The 26,061-nt window shown below is 32.8% G+C and overlaps 3 protein-coding genes across 11 annotated transcripts in view; 2 read left to right on the top strand and 1 right to left on the bottom strand.

The window, feature by feature from the left end:
- The window catches only part of LOC119836552 (probable nuclear hormone receptor HR3), a 103,457-nt gene extending 101,838 nt beyond the window's left edge, over positions 1 to 1,619 (top strand). For all 7 annotated transcript variants that reach the window (XM_038361941.1, XM_038361935.1, XM_038361942.1 and 4 more), the window contains one exon: positions 4 to 1,619. In XM_038361941.1, the coding sequence (XP_038217869.1) occupies positions 4 to 130 (127 nt within the window). In that variant the 3' untranslated portion in view covers positions 131 to 1,619. The remainder of the gene's footprint in view (positions 1 to 3) is intronic.
- The window catches only part of LOC119836553 (androgen-dependent TFPI-regulating protein-like), a 23,850-nt gene extending 7,064 nt beyond the window's left edge, over positions 1 to 16,786 (bottom strand). For all 3 annotated transcript variants that reach the window (XM_038361943.1, XM_038361944.1, XM_038361945.1), the window contains exons 1-6: positions 16,535 to 16,786; positions 9,496 to 9,528; positions 8,873 to 9,044; positions 7,947 to 8,090; positions 7,309 to 7,529; positions 6,184 to 6,284 (exon numbers count right to left, since the gene is read on the bottom strand). In XM_038361943.1, coding sequence (XP_038217871.1) covers positions 6,184 to 6,284; positions 7,309 to 7,529; positions 7,947 to 8,090; positions 8,873 to 9,044; positions 9,496 to 9,500 — 643 coding nt within the window. In that variant the 5' untranslated portion in view covers positions 9,501 to 9,528; positions 16,535 to 16,786. The remainder of the gene's footprint in view (positions 1 to 6,183; positions 6,285 to 7,308; positions 7,530 to 7,946; positions 8,091 to 8,872; positions 9,045 to 9,495; positions 9,529 to 16,534) is intronic.
- A 6,591-nt stretch (positions 16,787 to 23,377) lies between these two features.
- The window catches only part of LOC119836460 (androgen-dependent TFPI-regulating protein-like), a 5,847-nt gene continuing 3,163 nt past the window's right edge, over positions 23,378 to 26,061 (top strand). The window contains exons 1-3 of the mRNA XM_038361787.1: positions 23,378 to 23,484; positions 24,799 to 24,967; positions 25,746 to 25,892. Coding sequence (XP_038217715.1) covers positions 24,806 to 24,967; positions 25,746 to 25,892 — 309 coding nt within the window. The 5' untranslated portion in view covers positions 23,378 to 23,484; positions 24,799 to 24,805. The remainder of the gene's footprint in view (positions 23,485 to 24,798; positions 24,968 to 25,745; positions 25,893 to 26,061) is intronic.

Below are 26,061 nucleotides of genomic sequence, written 5' to 3'. Positions count from 1 at the left end.
CAGAGAGCTATCGCTGATGCACTTAGAGGCGCTGTGCCGTTTTAAGGCCGCCCACCCGCACCACGTATTCCCAGCCCTTTACAAAGAACTGTTCTCTTTGGACAACGTCCTTGACTACACGCACGGATAAACAGACAGACAAACAGAACACGACACGAATCGTTTTAATTCTGCCCGCGCTCGTGTGGGACTTTCAAAGACTTTCATTTACTACTGTTTACTATCGCGAACTGACGGCGCGTCGGACAGTTGTTGGACTATTTGTATTATGTATGTATGTATTCTGAGACTGTTACGACTTATATACGTACAATTTAATATATAAAATGTTTATTTAATACGTATAAACGGCCGGCCGCCGCCAGTTTTATAATCAATTTCGATATTTGAGGTTATATGCGCTTGGACGATTGTAACTGGGATGACATCTACGGACACATAACGAAACGGTTTCTTTATGTGTCTGTGGACGAATATAATAACTATAAAATATATCTAACACGACGATGAAATAATAATAATTATTATATAAATATATAATAGACATAGAGTTTTTATTAAGAAATAAATAAAGGTGTTATAAAGGATTAGCGGAATAAAGATCACACAATGTTTTTCTTTAGGAGCGTTTAAAATAGGTATTTTTTAATTATTTTAACAGTTTTATGGATGTAACTTGTTATTTATTTCAAATGATTATTAATATTGATGTTTTTTTATTTCGATTTTAGATCGATTATGTTATATAGGAATACAGATACTGCCCAACTCTTTTTGTAGATTCTTTTTAGTTTTTTTTGGAGGTCGTACAGAGGCGATGGAAAATTCATGAATATTATTAAAATATGTTATTGATAAGTTGCGTAATATTGAACAAAATCAGACGAGCAATTGTATTATATTGTTATGATAAGTGTCTTCAAATCTTACTATGACGGCGTTTTTCGCTTATGTATTTATGTGTTCTTAATTTATTTCGCAATATATTTTTTTTTCAAATATTTTATCGTTTTTTTTCTACAATCCGTGCATAGTAAGATTTGATCTTTTAACATCTCACGGTCAAAATAATTTGTACTGTACCAGCAGGCAATTTAATTTTTTTTCTTATAATAATTTTTGATCTCAACGCATATATATATACATCCCTTCTTTTGGGTGCCATGTTTGGTTTTTTAATAATAAAAGCACACGTAACGCATAATATTTTTTTTATTGTTTTTTATGTTTTTTTTTTGTACTTCGTATACGTAACGTTTTTAAGCTGTTTGCTTGTTTGGAACGTAAATTGCCTGCTACATTATTTAGAACTACTAATTATTATCAATTTTTCTAACATTACGCTAAGTTAAATAGCCTTTACTATATAGACTGGTTTATATTAATGTTAAATCTTATAAAACTTAACGCGTATTTTGTAAATAGTTAATAATATGTATTTTATATTAAATGTCATATAAGGTTCGATGGGTTATTTTTAATTTTTACATTCTATTAAAAGTATATAAAAAACATATTTTCCACAATGTTACGAGGTCGACGTACTGTATGTGAAAATGTTGTTTTTACTTATATATATTATATATTTTTTGTTAAATAAAGCAATCTGTTATTGTCTATTCATTTTGTTTTATTTTATATTTTCTTTTTTTTTCGTTAATAAAAATATTTATATGTATACTTTTTGGTTTTTTATTTTTATTTTTTTTTTCGGAACACAATTTTTTCGAATTCTTGATATAATAGAGTAATCATACATAATAGTGAGAGCATATAGATAAAATATACGGGTGGTTCATAAATATTATTTAAAAATGATGTTGCTGATTTCATCTTGTTGTTTTCCTCAGAATTAATAAACCTTGTTACATGAAAATGAATATATATTTATAATTTAATTAAAATAATGCGATTTATTTTAATTTAGATGCACATTACTAGATGTGTTAGTAAAAAAATATTGCAATAACGAGTAATGTCTAATTTTCGTTCGTTATTCGTTCGATGATTGTTAAGTTTTACGGTTTTAGCGCCAAAAAACTAAATCACGTGAATTAGATTGTTCTCGAAACAAATAACAACATATCTACATATAATTACGTATACCTTATTCAAATCTATTGTTCACACGTTAGCTACGATCGAGAAAATCGCATATCAAGTGAAAAAAAATACGAAAATTAGACATTTCTCGTTGGAATTGTGCACGAAATTGTTTAGAGCACTAAGACTGAAATAAATTGGTAAAAAACGGTGAAGCTGTTGCCTAATCAATAACCGTCTAAATGAAGGCCCGGCGCGAACAATTGAATCTGAATTTATATCTGAGTACAAACATATTATAATCAAATAAATAATTTACAATGTTAATTATTAGTTAGCAATAATTTTACAGTATTTGTTGTTTTATATGTCTATATCGCGGCGCTGGCGGCGGGATGGCATGGCGAAAGTCTCTTAAGTTAATAGTTTGCGTAACAACATTTATCTATCTATAGTATCTAGATGACTAAAAGACAAAAAAAAGTGAAAGTTATAAAAAAATTAATCCCAAACATTTGTTTATTCAATTAGACTGCTGCTAGAAACGCTTCTATCGTCATAACCTGTATCTGTGAAATGAGAGAGAAATGGATTTTAGCTGTTCATTTTATTATATAATTGATATTTATCTTGAATAGAAAGTCACATTTTATTAATCCTTTGAGCGATATCCATATTTATAATTAATTAAATTAACAAAAATAAATATTCTTAGAAAATCCTTAATTTGTATAAATTTTCTAAAATATCTCTATGGCTCTAATTTAATCTATGTATTTATTCATAATTTTAATGAACGACCAAATCCATGAGTTTGTTCATTGACCAACAGTTCTAGTTTCTTTGTTATCTCAAAGATTATAAAATTTCGCCACCGTCTCGCTCCGCTTCGCCAGCGCCGCGTAGGCGACGCGAATTCAGATTCCGCAGCGTGGGCGAGCGTCGAATTTATTTTCAAATAATCCAAAACCAGTTGAAGAGACAAAAGTGTCCATTCTATATACTTCTTAATGTAGACTTGTGAATGGTGCAACCGAGAGGCGCGTCTTACGCTAATCGCCGTAAGAGGGCGCGGTAGTGATAGAATTAGGGTAAAAGATCGCTGGGTAGATAACTAGATATTTCTAAAAAAAAAAACTTTTGTACTATGTTTTGCTAAATTTTCACTAAAATATAGATTTGGACACATAATGTTAGGAATTTTTCGAATAAGCAAGCAATTGCGGGAATCATCGTTTACAGTTATTGAGTTGTGTTTTATTTGATAGAGCTTCTATTTTATACAAACCCATGAATATTGGGGTCTTGGGCGTAAATAGTGAAAATTTTTTATATCTTGTTTTCTATGAGATAATTATTTTATATTGAAAAAAAATATTAATTTGTTAACTGAAGTATTTTTACACATTACCTGAACAAATTAAAGAGTAACAAAATATAAAAAAAAACATATATCTATGTAAAAAAAATCAGAATATATAACGTTTAATGTACGCGTAAGTTAACCGTGAATTCGAATTTCATTCTTTCGTGTTTTGAATGTTTAAATGAAAGTTCATTTACTTTTGTATACTTTCATTTGTTTTTTGAAAATAAATGTACGACTTTTCGGTTAACTTCCGTTTGCTGGAGCTTTGTTGATTTGTGAACTAACAAAATAAACGTACCTAAGTAGTTTGAGTCGATTTTTGAGAACCAATAGAAAAATAAATGTTATTGTTTTATTATTCTCGAATCACTTGCAATTCAGTGTGTTTTATTTTTATAACCCTTTCAGTGTCTTAAACAATCACTACATAGTATAAAACAAAGTCGCTTCCTCTGTCCCTATGCCCGTATGTATGCTTAAATCTTTATAACAATGCAACAAAAGCAGTTTATATTATCTTTTATTGTGTAATAAAAAAAATTAAATATAGCTCACTTCTCAGTAAAAAAAAAATCTTTATAACAATGCAACGGATTTTGATGGGGTTTTTTTTAAATAGATAGAGTGATTCAAGAGGAAGGTTTATATGTATAATAAAATCTATAAGGAAACTCCTAATTTAACGTGTGCGAAGCCGTGGGCAAATGCTATTAAGTTATAAGTTACACTCACACTAATACATTTAACAATAAGAAAACTAATACAAATAATTGAAAACAGTCTTGGCTTAGAATTCCATAAAAAGTTTAAAGTCTGGTAAAAAAAGTATAAACATATTATTTATCCATTACTAGCCGAACTGCGAAACGCAGGAAATTTTTATATGTGATTTTTATTTTGGCGCCAATTTCTTAGGATTTTCATAAAATTCTTCTCCAAATAATAACGATTAAAAAAACGAAATGGCAATAGGATCCAGGTATAAAAATTAGAGTATTTATGCAAAAGAAAATCGACGTTTTACGATTCAGAGAACGAACAAATTTGAATATAAATTATATCATTTTATACATTATTATCAGTTCAGGCCATAATCCACCACGCTGGCCAAGTGCGGGTTGGCAGATGTCACATGTCGTCGAACTTTTGATTCTTGGACATGCCGGTCTCTTCACGATGTTTTCCTTCACTGTTTCAAGCGTAAATTAAAAATCAATTTAATTAGTGCTCACTCGTCTTCTCTCGATCCCCCGGCTTTTCGATTAGAATCTGATATCCTCACCACTAAGCCACCACTACATCGTGGTCACCTATATCATGGTAGGTCATGTAGTCATCAAGTTTACACCTCCAAAGGACCTTAGCTATTATGACCTTAGCTATTTAATTATTTAAAAATAAAGCAACAACAATAATGGAGAAAAGGTAAGATAAAAGTAAAAAAGTATAAAATAAAACATCAATCTGTTTACAGTTATTCATTAAAAATAACAACCCATAACTTATTTATTATTACAAAATAACAACTTACAATTAATTATCTTAATTTATTAAGATATATATAATTAAACACTCTTGTTATACAAGTTTGATAACCTTCAAAAGTAGGAAATTAATACCCGTTTCTATCCTTTTTTAAAATCGGTTAATCTGCTACATTTTAATATAATATTTTAAGACACTTAAATTAAACATAATTTACATAATACACTTAAAATTGAGATATATAATAAATGTTATTTTTATATGACTATGTATTGAATCTTGTGAACTGACTAAACATTTATTCATTATCGTATCCTATCCTATCCTACTAATCCTACCCTCCTACTTATTATAAATGTGAAAGTTTGTAAGGATGTGTGTGTTTGTTGCTCTGTCACGCAATAACTACTAAACCGAATGCAATGAAATTTAGTACGTAGATAGCTGGACAACTGGAATAACATATAGGCAACTTTTAATCCCGATATTCCTATGGAATACGGACTTACGCGGGTGAAACCGCGGGGCGCAGCTAGTACATCTAGTTGCCCCCTATCAAAAAATATATATTAAAAACCGACGCCTTTAGGGCGCAGCTAGTATTTCATAATATCGTATTTATATATAATAACCATTAAATAAATGCGCTCTAACAGACCTTTTTTGATATTCTACATATGACATTTATATTAAGTGTGTTATTGTACGGATAAACTTTAACCAAGGATTGAAATAGCGCCTCTTAAATATTGGCTTTTTACTATCCATTGGGTACTGGTACAATGGTTAACGTATAAGCGATTCACTCGAAAGGTTCTGGGTTCGAATCCCGGTATATAAAAAACTGTCGTCTTTGATTTCGTTTTGTATTACAGATTCTATTTAGATAAACAAATACCTTAACAAAAACAATCGATGATTAAATAAGAAATAAATAATAACGATATTATATTATTGCATTGAACTAATTATTAAAAAAATACTTTACATAATTGTAATAACTATTTAGTGTATATATAAGCAGTTAAATGGTAAATTAGCCATTTCATTAATAGCCTAGGCTCTTGATTGAAAAGGGCGCTAAATTAAATATCTGAACGATATCAGTTGTTACTTCATTAGATTAAATCCGCATCGTTTTATCAAAAGCCCAGGCTTTTAATCAAACGGCTGACACCAGTTATCCGAAACATGTGTAACAATGAAGTGTTATCGGACTTTGGACTTTGATCCATGTATCATAGCGGTGAGAGTCCATTGGATATAATAACAGAATGTGTATAAACCTGCAATGAACGCCATGAAAATGGGGAAGTATATGGTCCCATACATGTAATTCACCATGGGGTATGGCCACACCCCCGCCATGTAGTAATGATGGAAGATCCTGGAAATTATATAATAAATGAAAAAAAAAAATTAACAAATCACAAATCCGTCTTAAAATTGCCAGTACCAGACCTTTAAATAGACCAGCTTTCAATAAAACACAATTGTTAATCGATTAAGTGAAGTCCCGTGTCCCCTAGTGGGGTATGGGGCAGATGATATACATTTGTTTCACTGATCGGTTTTCTTTATAGACAAGCAGGTGAGCCTTCTGTTTCCTGCGAGACCGAGACATGACTTTTTTGTGCGTCCCCACCGGGAATCGAACCCAGAACCCCTCGGAGTACCAAGGAGGCAGTCGTAAATCGATTAACTCAGGTCAAAAGGTCTGAGATACACAAGAAAGTACATTTGAATTGAGAAGCCTTTTTGAAGTCTAAGACCTCGCCACGGTAAGGCAGACTATATGGGATCAAATCGCTTATGAATCATGATCTATTCTATTCTTCTACTGGATAATACATTTGACCACGATCTTCTTTGATGGTAATTTGACACGCCCTTCTCTGGAACGTTCCTGTTTAGTCTGAAGCCCAATCAGTCGGGACTAAACTCATTAGGGAATAAAGAAAATTTAGTCGGGGGGCCAACCTTTTCCTTACTCTTCCCAGTCCTTTTTTACTTTCGGCAATCCTTTCTTAATCCAATCCAATTTCAATTGAAAGCAATCAACTGCAGAGGTATAATGCCTGTCATCGACCTTACGCCTCTCCAAACGCTCTTGGGCGGTGGTAGCGCTTACCATCAGGAAACCCACCAGATACATTACCGACGAAAAAAAAAATGACATACATTTATCAGCACCTAGAGGATATGTTCTTAAAATATCTACATGGCACAGATAACATAATACATACGAAGTTTTTTTTTGTTATTAGCTATGAATACGCTGAATTAGATCCTATTTGGTGGCGGTATCACACCTTTTTTCTTATTATTAAGGAGTCATTATGTATGTCTTCAATGTTTTGTATCATGTCATGTCCATCAGATAAATGTTCTTTCTTTCTTTCTATACTTACACGATGAAATAAAGTACATATATGAAAGTCATATTCATCAGGTTCCAAGTGTGATTCTTTGGTTGTTTTCGGGGCTGAAGCACCAGCTCCCACAACACTATCAGGATTATGAAGGAGTGCATGATGTGGTTTGATACAGTCGTAAGCACCTTGTCGATGAACGCTGGGAATATGAGCTCTCTGTTGTATATGAATATGGGCCAGAATATCGTGAAGATCAGCTGGAATCGATAGTATTGGTTATTATTTTGGTTGTATATATTAAATGTATAGAAAAAAAATTCTTCTTCTAAATTCTTTCAAAATATCTCATTTAAAAAGCATTTCAATGCTGTAAAACCAAAAATTGAAAAAGGTATTATGTAAATAATTCTAAAATCTTGATGTTTAATTATTTGTTATTAAAAACATTAATTTATTTTCCTACGAAACGGTCACCGACCTTCTTAGGGAGGGAGGTACCAGTCTGGATTCTAAAATGGGACCAAATAAAAACAATCACTATCAAGCACAAAAATAATTACCTAGTTGAAAACTTATTGAGTTATAGAGTAAGATAACAAAAAAAATTCAAGTCGAGGAATCTCCTTTTTTTGGAAAAGTCGGTTAAATAAGAAAAAATGTCTCAAATTACACACCAAGGTTGTCGGCCATAGAGTACTGGCAAAGAAAAACTCCTTGTACCGTTTGATTTGATTTATTATCTTGTGCTTTTTATCAATCTTCAATATAACTGATAGGTCACAGACAATAGACAACCCTAGGAAAAATAATTGAAATGCCTGGAAAATAAAGCGTAATTAAATAACACAATACGTGGTCGAGCAGTTTCTGTGTTCAAATTATTTTAATGTGGGAGTCACAAGAGTAGTGGGAGAGAGTACGTTTCGGCACGGCAACTAGGGCAGCTCGAACCGGGGCAGTACCACACCCCACAGATAGCCAGCGTGAATTTACAATCATTTAGCCGTTATAGCGTAACAGACTCACAGATTCATTATAATTAGCAGCTTCTTTACTACCTCTTAAACTTACATAAAAAACTGTCCCCTAATAATTGTATACCACGTATGAAGTATGTATATATATGTATGAAGACTAGGTTCCAATAAATATTTCATCACAATATGTCGCTAAGTCGATCCAACTGTTAATTTGATCGCGTATCCCACTAATATTCAAAACGCAAAAGTTTGTGAGGATGGATGGATGTATCACGTAAAAACTACAGAATGGATTTCAACGAAACTTTACAAATATATAGCTTACTAGCTGCGCCCCGCGGTTTCTTCCACGTAAGTCCGTATCCTGAAGGAATATCGGGATAAAAAGTTGCCTATATGTTATTCCAGATTTCTAGCTGTCTACGCACCAAATTTCATTGCAATCAGTTCAGTAGTTATTGCGTGAAAGAGCAACAAACACACACACATCCTTACAAACTTTCGCATTTATAATATTACTAGGATACATTAATAAAGACGTGAGCCATATAAAATGCTATTGCCGGTGGGTTCGTCGCGAAACGCGGCGCAGTCTGTCATGAATAAAAGTTTATACTTACTAAATTCCATATTGTTATGTATTTATATTCAAACGAGGCGAAGGTTTTCAATTGCTGATCTTCGCTCTGTAATGTTTTTTGTACAGCGAAATGCATAATAATTGTATTAATTACATGCACTAATAGGAAACCTATATTGCCTGCCAGTCGTATGTGTGGTTGTGGTAACGCTCTGAAAACAAATAAATGAAAATATATAAAAACTATTTTAACAAAACCTCAAGTTATAATGGTATCACGGTAGGCACCAGCTACCAATTGAATTATGAAGACAAAAATAAATATAATTCTTATGGTATAAAAAGACTGTAGTCATTTTTGGGATTTTTTTTTATGTCATAGTCGGCAATGGAGCTGACACTTCGTCTGATGGTGACCGATCACCGTCCACGAACGTTCGCAGAGGTGGTGCCTGTACACAAGCGCTTCCCGCTTTCAAGGGGAAGGGGATAAGGAAATGATTGGCATCTGGAAAGAAGAAAGGATAAGGAAGGATAAGGTAACGGATATATGCCTCCAGCTCCAGTCGAACTTTCCTAGCGTAACTTATTTTTTTAATAGAAGAAGAACATATTATAAATTGCATTTTTTTATAAATTCACTTAAAATGTATACAAACTTACCCCATTTTGATTGCTTTGATATCACAGTTAAGTCTGAAATAAAGAAAGATATATTAGATATCGTATCTACATTTGAAATAATTAGAATGATAATATTGCGACAGTTGCATAAACTATGAGATTTCATATTGTTTTAGGGTATAGAGACAACTTGTTTTGCTTTTGTGTAATATAACACAAGTGAGTTTGTTTGTTTGTCAGTTGATTCTTAAATAAAGCATATCAGTCCATATATGTTCCCACTGCTGGGACACAGGCCTCCTATGAGGGTTCAGGCTATAATCCACCACGTTCATGTCGTTTTAAAAATGAAATAATAAATAACTGAGCGCAGTTATTTAACATTATGTGCAAATTATAAATGTTTTTCATAAATTTTTTATTCAAATTATGTGTGCAATATATGTAACCCTGTAATAAACAAGGCTTTATGTTAGAAGAATAAAAGAAAAACCAAGAAGGTGTTGATAAGACAATCATAATAAGAGCTATGCCAATGGGACCACATGGCAGGCACCAGAATATAGTAAAATAATCATAAAAATCAGTTCACCCAGTAAAAATGATAGAGTGGCCCAAAAATACAGTCGAACTGACAATGGTTTTCTTGTATAGTCGGTTGAAAAAAATTTCTTTTTTTTAAATCATTTATTTAGAGGGCTTTTAAACTATTGTTTATGTCAGCCCCATTGAAACAAACAAACTTATAAGCTATACTAGCTGCACCCGGCAAACGCTGTTCTGCCGTACTCTGATCATTTAGGGGGATGAAAAATAGATGTTGGCCGATTCTCATAGATACCGGATAAGCACAAAAATATCATCAAAATCGGTCAACCCGTTTCGGAGGAGTATGGCAACGAAAACTGTGACGCGAAAATTTTATATATTAAACAAAATACAAACTTGATAAAAATAAAAATATAAAAAGAGATTAAAACAAAACGAATCTTACTCTGCTAATCACTAATGACACAAAAGATAGAATATAAATACATTGTGAAAGTCTAAAGACTTGGCTCGTAGACAGACAGACAGGATCTTACTAGTTCATAAACCAATCCTGCCTCCTCCGAACAAGGGTTGGCTAGAAAATATATCTATATATAGAAATTACCACTATAATTATATACGGAACTGTCCCCAAAGGAACCGGCTGCGCTTGACCAGTTCGTTTTAATCGCTTATTCGCTTATCTATATCTAACATTCATTATTATCAAATAATCTTGTACAAATATAAATATGATTATATAATTTATCTCTTTTTTCGTATACTAGCTGCGTATCCCGTAGGAATATCGGGATAAAAAGTTGCCTATATGTTATACCAGTTGACCAGCTGTCTACGTATCAAATTTCATTGCAATCGGTTCAGTAGTTTTTGTGTGAAAGAGCAACAAACACACACACATCCTTCAAAAATTTCTCATCATTCGAAGCTATTTGAGATCCTATCTATACATAATAATATACTCATATTTGCAGATATTCGGTTAAACTACCCACTATTACCACTGCAACTTCATAAACTTTGTAAATGTTATAACTGTGTTATATGACGATTCAAAAGTGCTTCTATAAGAATTCTAATTAAATGAATAAATGTTTGAGTTTGAATTTATGAAAGGCTGTATTGAAAATAAACAATTTCATCTTTCATTCATTGTAAACATAATCCTACTAATTATGTTATATTATACTTATATCATACTAATATTACAAATGCGAAAGTTTGTGAGGATGTGTGTGCGTTTGTTGCTCTTTCACGCAAAAACTACTGAACCGATTGCGTTGAAATTTGGTACGTAGACAGCTGGACAACTGGTATAACATATAGGCAACTTTTTATCCCGATATTCCAACGGGATACGGACATACGCGGGTGAAACCGCGAGGCGCAGCTAATTTAATATAATATACCTACATACCTTTATAAACCTTGATCGTTTCAACCACAACAACGTGCATAAAATATATAAATACTATAATTATGAAACTACATTTATATCAAGATAAGAAAGTTTTTTTTTAACAAATTGACTTACTATAAGGTTTAATTACTTTAGTTGTATTATTTATACAAAATGACGCTTCTCACTTATATAAGCGTATAATCTGTTACTGACGGTTGTCAAACAATATACAACTACCTTCAATTATGTTTATTTTCCTTCTTCTGAATTCTATTTAGAAAAATTTCTCAATTTATATAGTTAGCATATATGACTAGCTTCCGCTCGCGGCTATGCCCGCGTGGTATTAGGACGTAGAACAATATCCGAAATCCACTCTGATTTTTCAGTGTGATTGATATCAGGATTTCTGTTTTATCCCAAGGGAGCATTTAACGGGATAAAAGTATCCTATCACCCAAGGCAGCTTATACCCTGTCTGTATACCAAGTATCATCAAAATCTGTTTAGTAGTTTCAGCGTGACGAACAAACATCGAAACAAACAAACTATCACATTTATAATATTTGTGTGATATAGTATTTGTTATTGCGATATTATTACTACGTATCCCAATGGTATTTGTTGATACAATCTATAGTAATATTATAAAGCTGAAAGATTTGTTTGTTTGTTTGAACGCACTAATCTCAGGAACTACTAGTCCGATTGAAAAATTCTTTCGGTGTTATATAGCTCATTTATTGAGGAAGTCGGGGCGGACCACTAGCCACGACTAAAACCGCTAGACTTGATATCTCTTCATATATAAAACTATCTTTTGCCCGCGGCTTCGCACGCGTTAAATTCGGAGCAGTTTAATAGATGCTATTATACATATAAACCTTCCTCTTGAATCACTCTATCTATTAAAAAGATCCCATCAAAATCCGTTGTGTAGTTATAAAGATCTAAGCATATATACATAGAAACAGACGCGAGAAGCGACTTTGCTTTATAATATGTTGTCATTCTATGTTAGTACACATATTTCTCCGAAACGGCCGGATCGGGGAATTATGATTCGATTCTCATAGAATTTCAAGTGATTATCGGGTATGCCTGAGAATCGGCCAACATCTATTTTCATACCCCTAATGATGAAGGCAGAACAGCGTTTACCCGGTCATGTACCCTTTATATTATTATTTAAATATTTATATCCTAATCTTAATATATAAAAATCCAGTGTCATGATGTATGTTCCCAATGAACTCTTCACCAACTCAACAGATTTTGATGAAAGTCGGCATTTTACGTGTAATTTGGTCCAACTTAAGATAGAGGATAGTTTTTATTTCGATTAATTATCCCAATAATTTATAATCTTAATATTTTTAATTATTATTCAGCCACAGCACGCGTGGCCGGGTATGCTAGTTATTTATATTTTGTGACCAGGAACTCTAAAGTTACCGGTTTAAAATAAACAAAAAATTTATATATTATATAATTTTATTTATATTATATAGGCCTATTTCCTTCTCCTAGCCCTTCTCAGTCCATTCCTTCTTTCCATTCATCAATCCTTTCCTCATCCCTTATCTCTTAAAAGCGGGCAGCGCATTCTCAGAGGTCTAAGCCTCTGCGAATGTTCATGGGCGGTGGTGATCGTTTACCATCAGGCGAACCACCAGCTCAGTTGTCCGCTATGACATTAAAAAAAAAAAAAATCGATCTTAATATAGGCCACTGCTAGTGTATTTATACATTTTCGTCTTCCGTATTTAAACATTTAATTAATATTGAGGATGCCACTAAATTATATGTCTATAGCATTTTTTACGAATTTCGTTTATTTTACCGACTTCAAAAAAGAAGTTTATCAATTCGACTGTGTTTTTCGTGTTTGCTAGATCAGAACTGTTGCTCTTTCACGAAAAGATAGCTATAAGATAAGAGATAGATTATAGTCTGGATTAGCTTGTAGATTATATAATTATTCGTTCATTTTACCGGGGTACCACGAGTGACGCCGCGGGTTTCAGCTAGTTCTTATACATACATATATATATAACATGTCACATTATGTCTCCGCGATATACTCCTAAACCACCAAACATATTTTAATCAAATTTGCACAACATATGCAGTTTGATCCAACTTAGAAAATAGTTTATATTATTTCAATTACGACAGACAACTACCCAGGCGGAGCCGGGGCATGCAGCTTGTATACATTTTATATCTCACTATAAAAATGTCGTAAACTATTGCAATGTCATAATACCCCCACCACTACGTATTAATACTCGAAGATACTAGAATTTATATTAAAAGAAGTGGTGGCTCAGTGGTGAGAACCTCGGACTACAAAATCGATAAATCGGGGTCCGAGTCCTGATGAGCACTGCATCTGCACATGTAGAATATAAAACTGCGCAGCTATAAAAAATTAACACGATTTATTTTGGTACTTATATTTACATTTACCTTGAATATTATTTGTATGCCACTTATATAAAAACTATACAATATATATTAAGATTTATATTGTATTCTTAAATAAATATTAAAGTACAAATATCATAACTTTTTATATTTTACTTATTTTAAAACTAATTAATCTTCATTCCTAACACGATAATTACGTGACTTTGCCGAAACGGGGATCTCCCCAGCGTTTATAAAAGAAATTTAACGCGAACCCCTCTCCCCCTGAGAGCCTCTTGTAATCAATGGACGCACCCTAAAAGAATCCTTTTTAATTTAATTTGTTACACAATGACTGTACTTATATACTTTCATACATCATCACTACATAGTATAAAACAAAGTCACTTTCTTTGTCACTACGTCCCTATGTATGCTATATCTTTAAAACTATACAACGGAATTTGATGGGGTTTTTCTTTAATAGGGAGTGATTCAAGGGGAAGGTTTTTGTATAATAACTAATACTCTTAATCTAACGCATGCGAAACCGCGGGCAAAAGCTAATTCAATATAAATTGTTTGGTGATGTTTTCTTCTTTCACATAACAGTGCATGCGATGTTATAACCCATTACGAATGTTAACAGTTTATATGTTTGTTAGTTCATCTTTATTATGAGTCCCTGTTTTTTTTTTCTAGTGGGGAAATCTTAAAATCTTACATAGATACGCACGGCCTCCTGGGAAAGAGGTCGTGGGTTATGACGGATTCCTACCGACTAAAACCCCACTGTGTTCCGTCGAGCCGCTATATTGAAGGGGTCACGGGAGATGCTTAATGACATTACGGCTTATCGACGTGCATGGGAGGTGCCAGTCCAGGTATAAAGTGGGACAAATTGACAATAATTTCGCATCCAACACAAAAAAATCACGTCATTCGATTCGATGTTCTCGGAGACATGAGATAAAAAATCGGTTTATGACGTCGGATGAAATAAATTGGATACGATCATTTTGCGTCATATGTTGGGAGTTTTTCATATTCTATTGTTATCTTCAATATTCATTATATGGGACTTTGTTTCGTAAGAGAAACAAATGAAGTACAGAGGTAAAGCAGAATAAATAAATATTCTTTATAAAAATTAAAAATTTCTAGAACCGTCGTTTGTAAAATATAATGTAATATAAAACGTTATGTAAATATCGTGACATTAGTTATATTTTATGCACATATAAATATATACATTATATATATGGCATACTAGACACTCGTCCCGACTCTGCTCGGATATTAAGATTCCTGTTTTATCCCAAGGAAGTATTAATATATATTATATCATAATAAAAAGTAATCCAATCACCCAAGTCAGCTCATACCCTGTCTGTACCAAATTTCATTAAACTCCGTTCGGTAGTCTCAGCATGATTAACAAACATCCAAACAAACAAAAGACTCACATTTATAATATTAGTGTGATTTTTCATCCCGTGTAAATCTATTTAAGCCTGAATATGAGTTTCTTTACTTCTTCCAAGAGCTTCTCTAAAAAAATTGTGGTGATTCGAAAGATACGCAATGTAATGTTAAGTGTCTTCGAAATCAGTGCAGACTGGAGGTAAATTATTAAAACAAAAATATTTTTTTGCAATATCACTCTAGATATAATAATTCAACTCGACTTCTCTGGTGAGAAGGTTGTTAGTGTATAATTATTTAATTATGCATTAGAATCTAGTTAATTAACTGTTTTGTGACCTTCAGGTTATTCATAAAGGGTCAGAAATGAAGTAATATAGACCTTATGTATGGTTTATAATTATACTAATCGTTTTACGTAATGGTTAACTGGATCGTTTGAATTTAGATTTTACTAGCTGCGCACTCTGGTTTCACCCGCGTAAGTCCGTATCTCGTAGGAATATCGGGATAAAAAGCCTATACGCTATTCCAGTTGTCCAGCTATCTACGCACCAAATGTCATTGCAATCGGTTGAGTAGTTTTTGCATGAAAGAGCAACAAACGCACACACATCCTTACAAACTTTTGCATTTATAATTTTAGTAGGATAGGATTAACTTCACCTGTATGTTTGTATGTAAACGATTGCTATAGACTCGATTTTGACCCACTTTAAACGGACAGATTCAATTCGAACTCTGTACACTTATCAAGGATCGGTGACAATACAATAATTTCATGAGTTTATCTTATTAAGATCGCCAGGATTAAATAAATTTTCTTACGTATACTCTGTATAAGAGTGGAGACAATTCAACTATTAATTATTGCATGTTTTTCAGTTTTTGTAACTATATTAATTACGAGACACTCGTCCCGACTCCAACCGGATATTAAGATTCCTATTTTATCCCAAGGGAACATGTAATCGGGATAAAAAGTATCCTATCACCCAAGTCAGTTTATACCCTGTATGTATACCTAATTTCATCAAATCCGTTCACTAGTTTTAGCGTGATTGACGGACAAACTTCCAAACAAACCTTCATATTAGTGTGATTATTATAGACAAACGCCGTGATTATTATAGCCTATAGCCTTCCTCAATAAGTGGGCTATCTAACAGTGAAAGAACTTTTCAAATCGGACCAGTAGTTCCTGAGATTAGTGCGTTAAAAAAAAAAAAACTCTTCAGTTTCATAATATTAATATAGATAAAAATAGCTAATATATAATTTACTTACCGCTTAAATTGAATAAAAACTAAGACGATCGCTCCCCACAATAACACATAACCAACTAGTTGGGTAACATCGTGTCCAGTTATTCAAGGCCTGTGCACACGTACAAGCCTAATGGATTCATAGACCATGCGATGTGGTCGCGACCGGTTCACATTTTTTCTTCTCATTTTATTTGTTTAATGATTTGGACCGGTACATGACGCGTCGCTGAATCAAAATTGTTTACGGAAAACATGTGTTTCATACATAGTATAGATATTTTTTTAATGTTTTATAGCATTCAAATGTTTATAAATGAAATATTTTAAAGTGTAGCAATGAATAAAAAAATTCATACCCAAACATTTATTTATTAATTAGACTTCACATAGAAGTACTTTTGAATCGTCATAACATAGTTTTAACATTTACCACCGATTTCTACAGAGAAAAGCCGGCAAGAAACTCTGTAATTGCTCTTAAAACTACATAGTATAAAATAAAGTCGCTAACTCTGTCCCTATGTATGCTTAAATCTTTAAAACTATCGTAACAGATTTTGATGTGGTTTTTTTAATAGATAGTGTGATTCAAAGGGTAGGTTTATGTATAATAACATCAATTAAACTACTCTGACTTTAGCGCGTGCGAAGCCGCGGACAAAGGTTAGTTAACTATTGCTTGACCACGAGGCGGAAATCGGAATTCAAACCCGTGTCATTTCGTCGAACCATGGCAGTGTTACCAACTCTCAGAAATATTTACCCCTAACTCTAAGTCAAAACCCCCTAAAACTGCATCAATTATTTGAAAATCCCCCTAAAAAATAATATTCAATCAAAATAATATAATAAGTAATATTCAGTAATATTTTTTAATGCTTTTTATTTATAAATTAACTAATACATTAAAAATTATGTCAGTTTCCTGTGAAGAGTCAGAATTTTTAAAATCATAGATGTTAACATTGAATAAACTTAACATTTTAGAAGATGGAGTGAATGTTGTGCAAGATCCACCATTACGAATTAATGTGAATCGAATCATCATTATGCTTTGCAACATTTCAATCGATAGTTTATTTCGCAGCTTATTTTTAACTATATTATAGATCGAGAAAGCACGTTCAACACTTGCATTCGAAATGGGAACCGTAACAAATGCCAATCCGAATTTTCCAACATTTTCGAAACGTTTACATCCTGCTGCGTCCAAATCCTTATACACTTCGTAAGAAAAATCGGCTGAAGTACAAGTATTAGTCATGTTTGATTCTAATAAATTTAATTGATTTTTGCATTGGATAGTTCTATTATATTCAGAATATTATATATTCAGAAAAGCCCTAAAAATACCCCTAAACATATAAAACCCCTAAAAAATTCCCATTCCATTAATTTACCCCTAAATTTGGGGGGAAAACCCCTAAGTTGGGAACACTGAACCATGGTGTCGTCTAGCCTCTCGGCCACCCGTATCACCGCCTCAGCAATCGAATTTCTTCTACTTCTTTCGCTTCATGTACCTAGATTATTGTCTTTCTATGAAACTGTCTACTATTATTTAAATGTAAAGTAGTATACTAATTTAAGTAAGAACATTATTTAATTCGTGCGATCCTGATCAGGATAATGAGATAAACTCATGAAATTATTGTATTGTCACCTATCAATGATAAGGGTGCAAATTAGAATGAAATGTTTCAGTTTAAAGTGAATCTAATATAACAATTATAAAATATGCGCAGTCATAGCAAATATTTGAAGTAATAAAAGACTTTTTTATTTTTATTTTCATTCTTTTAAAATGGAGTCCAAGATGTCCACACATACACGTGTGTTAATATACTTTCATTAATAGAACACCAGTGACTTATATTTCATATTCTGTATCATTTCAGGCATAACTATCATAATACTCGATAACTGAAACAATGAGTTATTATCAAATAAAAAATTACAACGCAGAGGTAAATTCTCCGCAAATTTGTTGCCAGTCTGTTTGGATAGTGGGAATAGAGAGAGATTGCATATAGAAATGGACTGAAAATGTTGAGGAAAAGGAAAAATACCTTCCTTTCCCCCCCTCACTGAACAAAACACCTTAGCACTTTATTCACATGATACTATTTACAGTCGATCTTCTGTGGGGGTGTGGTACCTTCCCCGAGGCGACCATGCAAAATTTGTGCCAATGCGAGCTAGGCTCCCACAATTTATCATAATTTAACTCGTTTAAATGAATGGACAGGAACAATTGATTATTCCTGTACATTTTAAAATCCTGCCAAAAAGATACTAGCAAATATTCTGTTAGTTGTTTTACTGAATTTAAGGGGTAGGTGAAATAAATTAGCTTGCATAATTAACTTTATCTACAGAACATAACAATTGAATATCAGTTTAAAACAATTAATATCATAAGCGTATTAATAAATATTCATAAAGTTGACCTAACGCCACCTAGTGTCGAACTTATATTTATGTAATTGCCTACAATTTGCATAAATATCAAAAAGTTATACAACTTTAGATTGTTTTTACCACGTTTTTTTTATCAATTGTCTCAAATTGTATCAACATATATAATTAAAGTATGATGAAATCCTGCCAATATTATAAACGTGAAAGTTTCCACGTGTGGAAGTTTGTCACTCTTTCACGCGAAAACAGCTTATCGTATGTATATGTAACTTGGTACAGAGATAAATCATAGTCTGGATTAGCACATAGGCTACTTTTTACTCAAGTACCACTCGAATAACGCCGCGGGTTACAGCTAGTATATAATAATAACATAGTCCTCTATAAATGTGTAAGAAAAAGTATAACTATTATAACTATTATAGTGAGAAAGATAAAAGTCTATAGTACCAAAGTCTATAATAAAAACTCGTCCGTCGTGTTATATTGAACCAATTTTTAATATGTTTTGGTAAAGAAATTTTGAAAAAATAGAAAAAATTTGATCACGGGACGGGATCAAAAATAGTTTTTTTATTCTTTGAAAATTTCTCATTTATAAAGCATTTCAATGTTATAAAACAAAAAATTAAATGTTTTGGGAGATTTCATTACGGCGGCGACATGTATCTTTGTTCTTTGATCTTCTTTGATCTCTTACTTTGACCACAATGTTGCTACTATTGATTTGCTTAATCAGCGTTTTAAGTTTATCTAGTGTTATTTAATACAAAACAAATACATGTAATCTTTAAATACAGAATAGTTCTTGTGATTAGGTACTTCGTTCAAACAAACAAGCTTTTCTGTTTTGTTATATTGCTACATATGTTATTACTAGCTGCGCCTCGCGGTTTCACTCGCGTAATTCCGTATCCCGTAGGAATATCGGGATAAAAAATTGCCTATATGTTATTCCAGTTGTTCAGCTGTCTACGTTCCAAATTTCATTGCAATAGGTTCAGGAGTTTTTGCGTGAAAGAGCAATACACACACACATCCTTACAAACTTTCGCATTTATAATATTAGTAGGATATTAGTAGGATAGGATTAGATGACCGGCAAACGTTACTCAATCAAGTCAACTTTATCGGGATAAAAAAACGGTCATGTCCGAGTTGTACTTGGATGCTAAGGGTTTCGTATTAAAAAGTTTTAAAGCTACTGCAAAATTTGGCCACCCATTCAATTTAGGTTGGTGCCAATCGTTATTTTACTTCGATATTTGATAAATTTGTTGTTATAACGGAAATGTTAATATGTCATTTCTGAAAATTTCAACTGTTTAACTATCAGATGGTGCCTGGTGGCTGTTGGACGGACAGACAGACAGAGGGACAGCCAAGAGTTAGTAATAGGATCCCGTTTTAAGCTTTGAATAAGGAACCCTATTATTTTTTAACTATTTTCCCACAAAAAATCATAAAAGTCGGTGTAGTTTATTCGTGGAAGTTTGGAAAAATCCCATTGCTACATTTTCATAGTTTTACCTATACCTAATACTAAAGATTGTAGATTTAAATAATTCTGGACGCCATTTTGTGTCGTCGGCCATCTTGAATTTGACATTTCACAGTAATTTACTAAGTTAAGTCGACAGGGCTATTTAATGCCCATATTGAGCTAGTGTGAAAAATTATTTAATCCGACGCTTTGTGGCGGCCGCAATCTTAAACCGATTTTTATCAAACAAGTAACAACCACAAGGAAATAAATTAAGAAAAGCAGCATCGAAATCGGTCCAATCGTTAGCGAGTCACGATATCACAGATAGACACGCACACACACAGACGGACATCGACGTCAAACTGATAACAACCCTTTTTGCGGGGTTTAATAAGTAGGTGGCACAAAAATTATTTCAATCAATTTCCGAACGATAAGCGGCGCAGGGTCAATTTTAAACGTAAACAATGTATTTATTATCAATGTTTTTTGTCTGTTATTGATATTTTATTAGTATTTGTGTTTGCGATAGTTAAAATGTATATTAATGGTATCTTCAATATTTTTTTTAATAAATTGAGACCAATACCATAAATAAAATAGTATTATGCTAGTATAGTATTATGTTAAACTAGACGCTCATCCCGGCTTCGCCCGGTTATCAAAATTCCTGTTTTATCCCAAGGAAGCATTTAATAGGTATAAAAAGTAACCTATCAACCAAGTCGGCACATACCCTGTCTGTATACCAAATTTCATCAAAATCCGTTAAGTAATGTCAGCGCGATTGACGGACACACATGCAAACAAACAAATTTTCACATATAATATTAGTGGGATTTAACTTAGTTACAAGGGTGGCGCAATGACTCCAACTTAGTCTTGGCTGCCAATGTGTTTTTCACGAGAGAGACAAACATTCAAACAAATGATTTTATTTGTCTCTTCACAATAACACTAAGTACACAACTGGCTAATGCATGCTTAGCTTCATATCTTTGACTATACTTAGGAACTTGGAGATAAATAACATATATTTTATTAAATTTTTTTTGCTAAAAACTAAATCGTGTTCAAATTTGACAATTGAATGAAAATTTATTTATTTATTTTACAGAACAGCTCACCAGCTCTTGCCTAAGTTGAATATTTTAACCGACATTCGTAAAAACGAGAATATTCTCAATCCGAATGTATTTTTTAGTATTGCAACTCGATAACTCATTTCAACTGATTATTTTTGTGTTTTATTAGGAAATTGTTGTCCTTTGGTACAAAATAAGAATCAGAAGTGGTACCTCCAGGGAAGCCACTGATCTTTTTAGTAAAAAAAGGTGAGTGTGCGATTCACACACGATAGAAGTGAAACTTCAGTAAATCGACAAAAGAATGAGATGAATATATATAAAATATAAAATAGTATGTATATTTCTGTCTCATTCCTTGCCGGCTTCATTCTACACATTTTTGTATTTGTGTCTCTTACCTGTCGTTTTTTCCGTTGCATCAGCTTTGAAATCACAACGATTCTAAAGAAGTTCATCATCATCATCATCATCAGCCCATATATGTTCCCACTGCTGGGACATAGGCCTCCTATGTGGGTACAGGCCATAATCCACCACGCTGGCCAAGTGCGGGTTGGCAGATGTCACATGTCGTCGAACTTTTAATTCTTGGACATGCCGGTTTCCTCACGATGTTATCCTTCACCGTTTTAAGCAGTGGTGATGTTATCTACATGAGCAGATAAATTGAAAAATCAATTTATTTCCTACACGCTCGCCCGGTCTCGAACCCCGACTTATCGATTTTGAAGTCCGAGGTTCTCACCACTGAGCCACCACTGCTTCACGAATCTGAATTAACGTGTGCGAAGCCGCGGGCAACAGCTAGTATGAGATAAATATCATACTGATACAGTTTATGACTTGTCTTAATTTTCCTTGATCCACGCAAATAAGTGTTTCTAAAGTTAGTAATTGCAGAAAAATAACATATTACATACAACAAAATGAAGGTCACAACCAGTGCTGTGTGACAAGGTCGACAGTAAATGGAACCGGTCAAGCGTGTGTTGGCAAAAAAACTGACGTATAAACTTTATGATTTATGGAAAACTAGTTTTCTGTATTCTGTTTTCTGTATGCGTATTCGCTCGTGCAATCAGAGAAAGACAGTCCCGGGGTATTTTCCCGCACTGTTTTCGATCCCGTAAGATATCCTGGATAAAAACTATCCCACATCCTGTTTCAGGTCTCAAACTATTTCTATACAGATTCATCTAAATCGAATCAGTTGTTTGAGCGTAAAGAAAATGCAGACAAAGTTCTTTTTAAGTATAGATATTAGCCTGAATAGATATCAAAATAAAATATCCTACTAATGTTATAAATGCGTTTGTAAGAATGTGTGTGTGTTTGATGCTCTTTCACGACAAAAACTACTGAACCGATTGCAATGAAATTTGGTACGTATACAGCTGGACAACTGGAATAACATATAGGCAACTCTTTATCCCGATATTCCTTCGGGATACGAACTTATGCGGGTGAAACCGCGGGGCGCAGCTAGTATATGTATAATTGAACTATAAAACATTTTACGTGAATATGAAATGAAATGAAAATTATTTATTGCATACAAAAACAAATAATATACATGCGAAAAAAATCTTAAAATAATTAGCAAAAGGCCTTATCGCTAGGTAGCGATCCCTACCAGGCAACCCTAACAATACAGGAAAACAAACATCCAACTGGTGGATAAGCAAAAATAATGCAATAATGAAACGCGTCCAAAACTAAACAATGTTAAACTGAATATTCACGCGCAATAAATCTATAATTAAAATAATTGTTCCACATAGACAAAGAAGGATGTCTAGATACGGGTTGTGGGGTTATAGGTCATATGACATAATGCTAAAATATATAGTAATAGCTGATTTTAATCAGTATTTGTTACATATCTGTGCTGTGAGCATGTATTATAGTTAGGTGAATTGAGTAATGTTTTAATTGTTTAAATATTCAGAGATTAAACACTAAAACATTGGATACGTATGTATTTATATATTTTAAGTGGAATATAACTTTCATATTTAATTAGATATTAACAATAGTTTTAATTAAATTAATATATACCTTTTTAAATATATTTATTTATTTTTATTTATAGGGCTTTATTGCACAAACTTAGAAATAACAAGAAAACAATAAACGGAAAAAAGGCATCGTTTGTACAAAGACTTAACTGCAATCTCTGCCAGACAACCTGGCAGGTTTTATTTGATACTTACAGACTTGTTCGAAATCTCATTCTTTTATATCGATTTATGGCGTTTTGTTTCGTATCTTTGAAGCAACGATATAAATAGTAAAAAAATGAAGTCCCGTGTCCCCTGCTGGGATATGGGGCAGGTTATATACATCTGTTTCACTGATCAATTTTCTTTATGGACGAGGAGATGACCAGCCGTCTGTGTCCTGCCAGACCGAGACATTTTTTTTTTCGTAACCACCGGGAATCGAACCCAGGACCCCTCGGTTTTAAGCTCACGCGTTAACCATTGTACCAAGCAGGCGGTCATATAAATAGTACAATAATGTTTTTTATTGCTATTCAATATGCGATGTTATCAGAAATCGTTTTAGATTTGTGTTACTTTTATAGGAAGTTTTATCGTTAACATTCATGATTGAAATAACTAATTTATAACAATAATAATAAGACAATACTTTGATTTATGCGTCAGTGTGTCAGTATCCTGGTGGAGCTTCAATTTAAATTTACTTAGTCTTATGTGTTTTATTATCGAATTTAATGAGTGTTTTAGACGATTTACTTGTTATATGAAGGCTTACTTAACTGTAATATATTGTTTTTTTATTAATTTTTATAACACGCTTTTATTAGCTTCACGGCAACTGAAATGTATTTTTATTTATTTTATAACACCCTTTTATTAGCTTTGCGTTTATTATGATTTTTATATAACTGAATTCTATAAACTTAATTTTGACCCACTTTAAACAGACATATTTAGTTCAAACTTTGTACACTTATCAAGGACCGGTGACAGAGCAATAATTTCATGAGTTTATCTTATTATCTTGATTAGCATCGCCAGGATTATATCATTTCCTTACGTACCCTATATAAAAATATCGGTATATTAGTTGACTATATACTATTCCAGTTGTCCAGCTGTCTACGTACGAAATTTCATTGCAATCGGTTCAGTAGTTTTTGCGTGAAAGAGCAACAAACACACACAGATCCTTACAAACTTTCGCATTTATAATATTTGTAGGATAGGATAGGATTAGTAGGAGTAGGATTATCAAATTTAAATAACTTCATTTATTTTTTAGAAACACAATGGAGTACGCATACTATAGGATATATGCGTATATATTAACAATAACAATGCACATCGGGAATCTAGTTTATTTGGCTGTTTTTATACAGCCACATATGATAAATCCAGATCTACTGATATTAAAGAACCTACAACCTAGATTTTTTACTATATGGACTGTGGTGAGTATCTCTACTAATATATTAACTAATAGCGGCCCGGCTTCGCCCATGGTACATACATATAGCCTTCCTCAATAAATGGGCTATTTAACACTGAAATAATTTATCAGATCGGACCAGTAGTTTCTGAGATTAGTGCGTTCAAACAAACAAACGAACTCTTCAGTTTCATAATATGCACCAAATTTACGACCACATGACAGACACCAGCTTTCATATAAAAAGGGATCATTAAATCGGCTCACCCAGTCGAAAGTTCAGAGGTTACAGACCCCAAAATAATTAAGTCGAATAAAAATTAATTTCGAGTAAACATTTTCCAAAGAATTCTGTTAAATACATCGTGTCGCAAAGATTTTATTTATATAATATGTAAGGAGATTAATAAGAATATGCACCAGTCTGACGTCGTTTAAGAAATCTCTGTTTGATTAATTATTTATTTAACTGAAATGACATTCTACACACTTAACGAATATTTTGACTAATCATAAATAAATAACAGACTGAACTAAACACAATGACACATATCTTTTAAATTTTTAATGGACACTAAAATTACACATCTTACCATTGTTATTTTGTGCTTGGTATAAACAAAAATATATATAAATATGATTATTAATTAATTATTTATGTAAAAATTGACAATTGTACGCCACATGACAGATAACAGTAGAACTTTATATAATGTAATACCTTCCTTATAACCTGTGAATCACAATAAATCATTTTGAATTTGAATTTGAATTTGAGATTTTTTTCTGTTTTACCACAGATAATACAAATGTTCTACGCGTTGACGTGCCTTATTTTTGATGTGTGGGAGTTAAAAAACCGCGAGAGGAAAGGATACCAACTGTCAAAATACCTTAGAGGCTTCAGAGATACATTATTTGCTAGTGTGTTGTGGCCTGCATGCTGGGTGAGTAATGTTTTGATGTGAAACATCTATAGCCGCATATTAAACAGATTTCTGGCGTGGCGACGCGTGTCGTGGCGACGCGTCGCCACGCTAAATATGTACCTAGTCTTGCCATAAATATTGTAATAAAGAAAAAAGAAAATTGTTAACTGCAAATAACATTTATTAC

This window comes from Zerene cesonia, chromosome 24, assembly GCF_012273895.1.
Source record: "Zerene cesonia ecotype Mississippi chromosome 24, Zerene_cesonia_1.1, whole genome shotgun sequence".
NCBI classification, from domain to species: domain Eukaryota; kingdom Metazoa; phylum Arthropoda; class Insecta; order Lepidoptera; family Pieridae; genus Zerene; species Zerene cesonia.
This window is presented reverse-complemented; position numbering and strand designations above follow the sequence as displayed.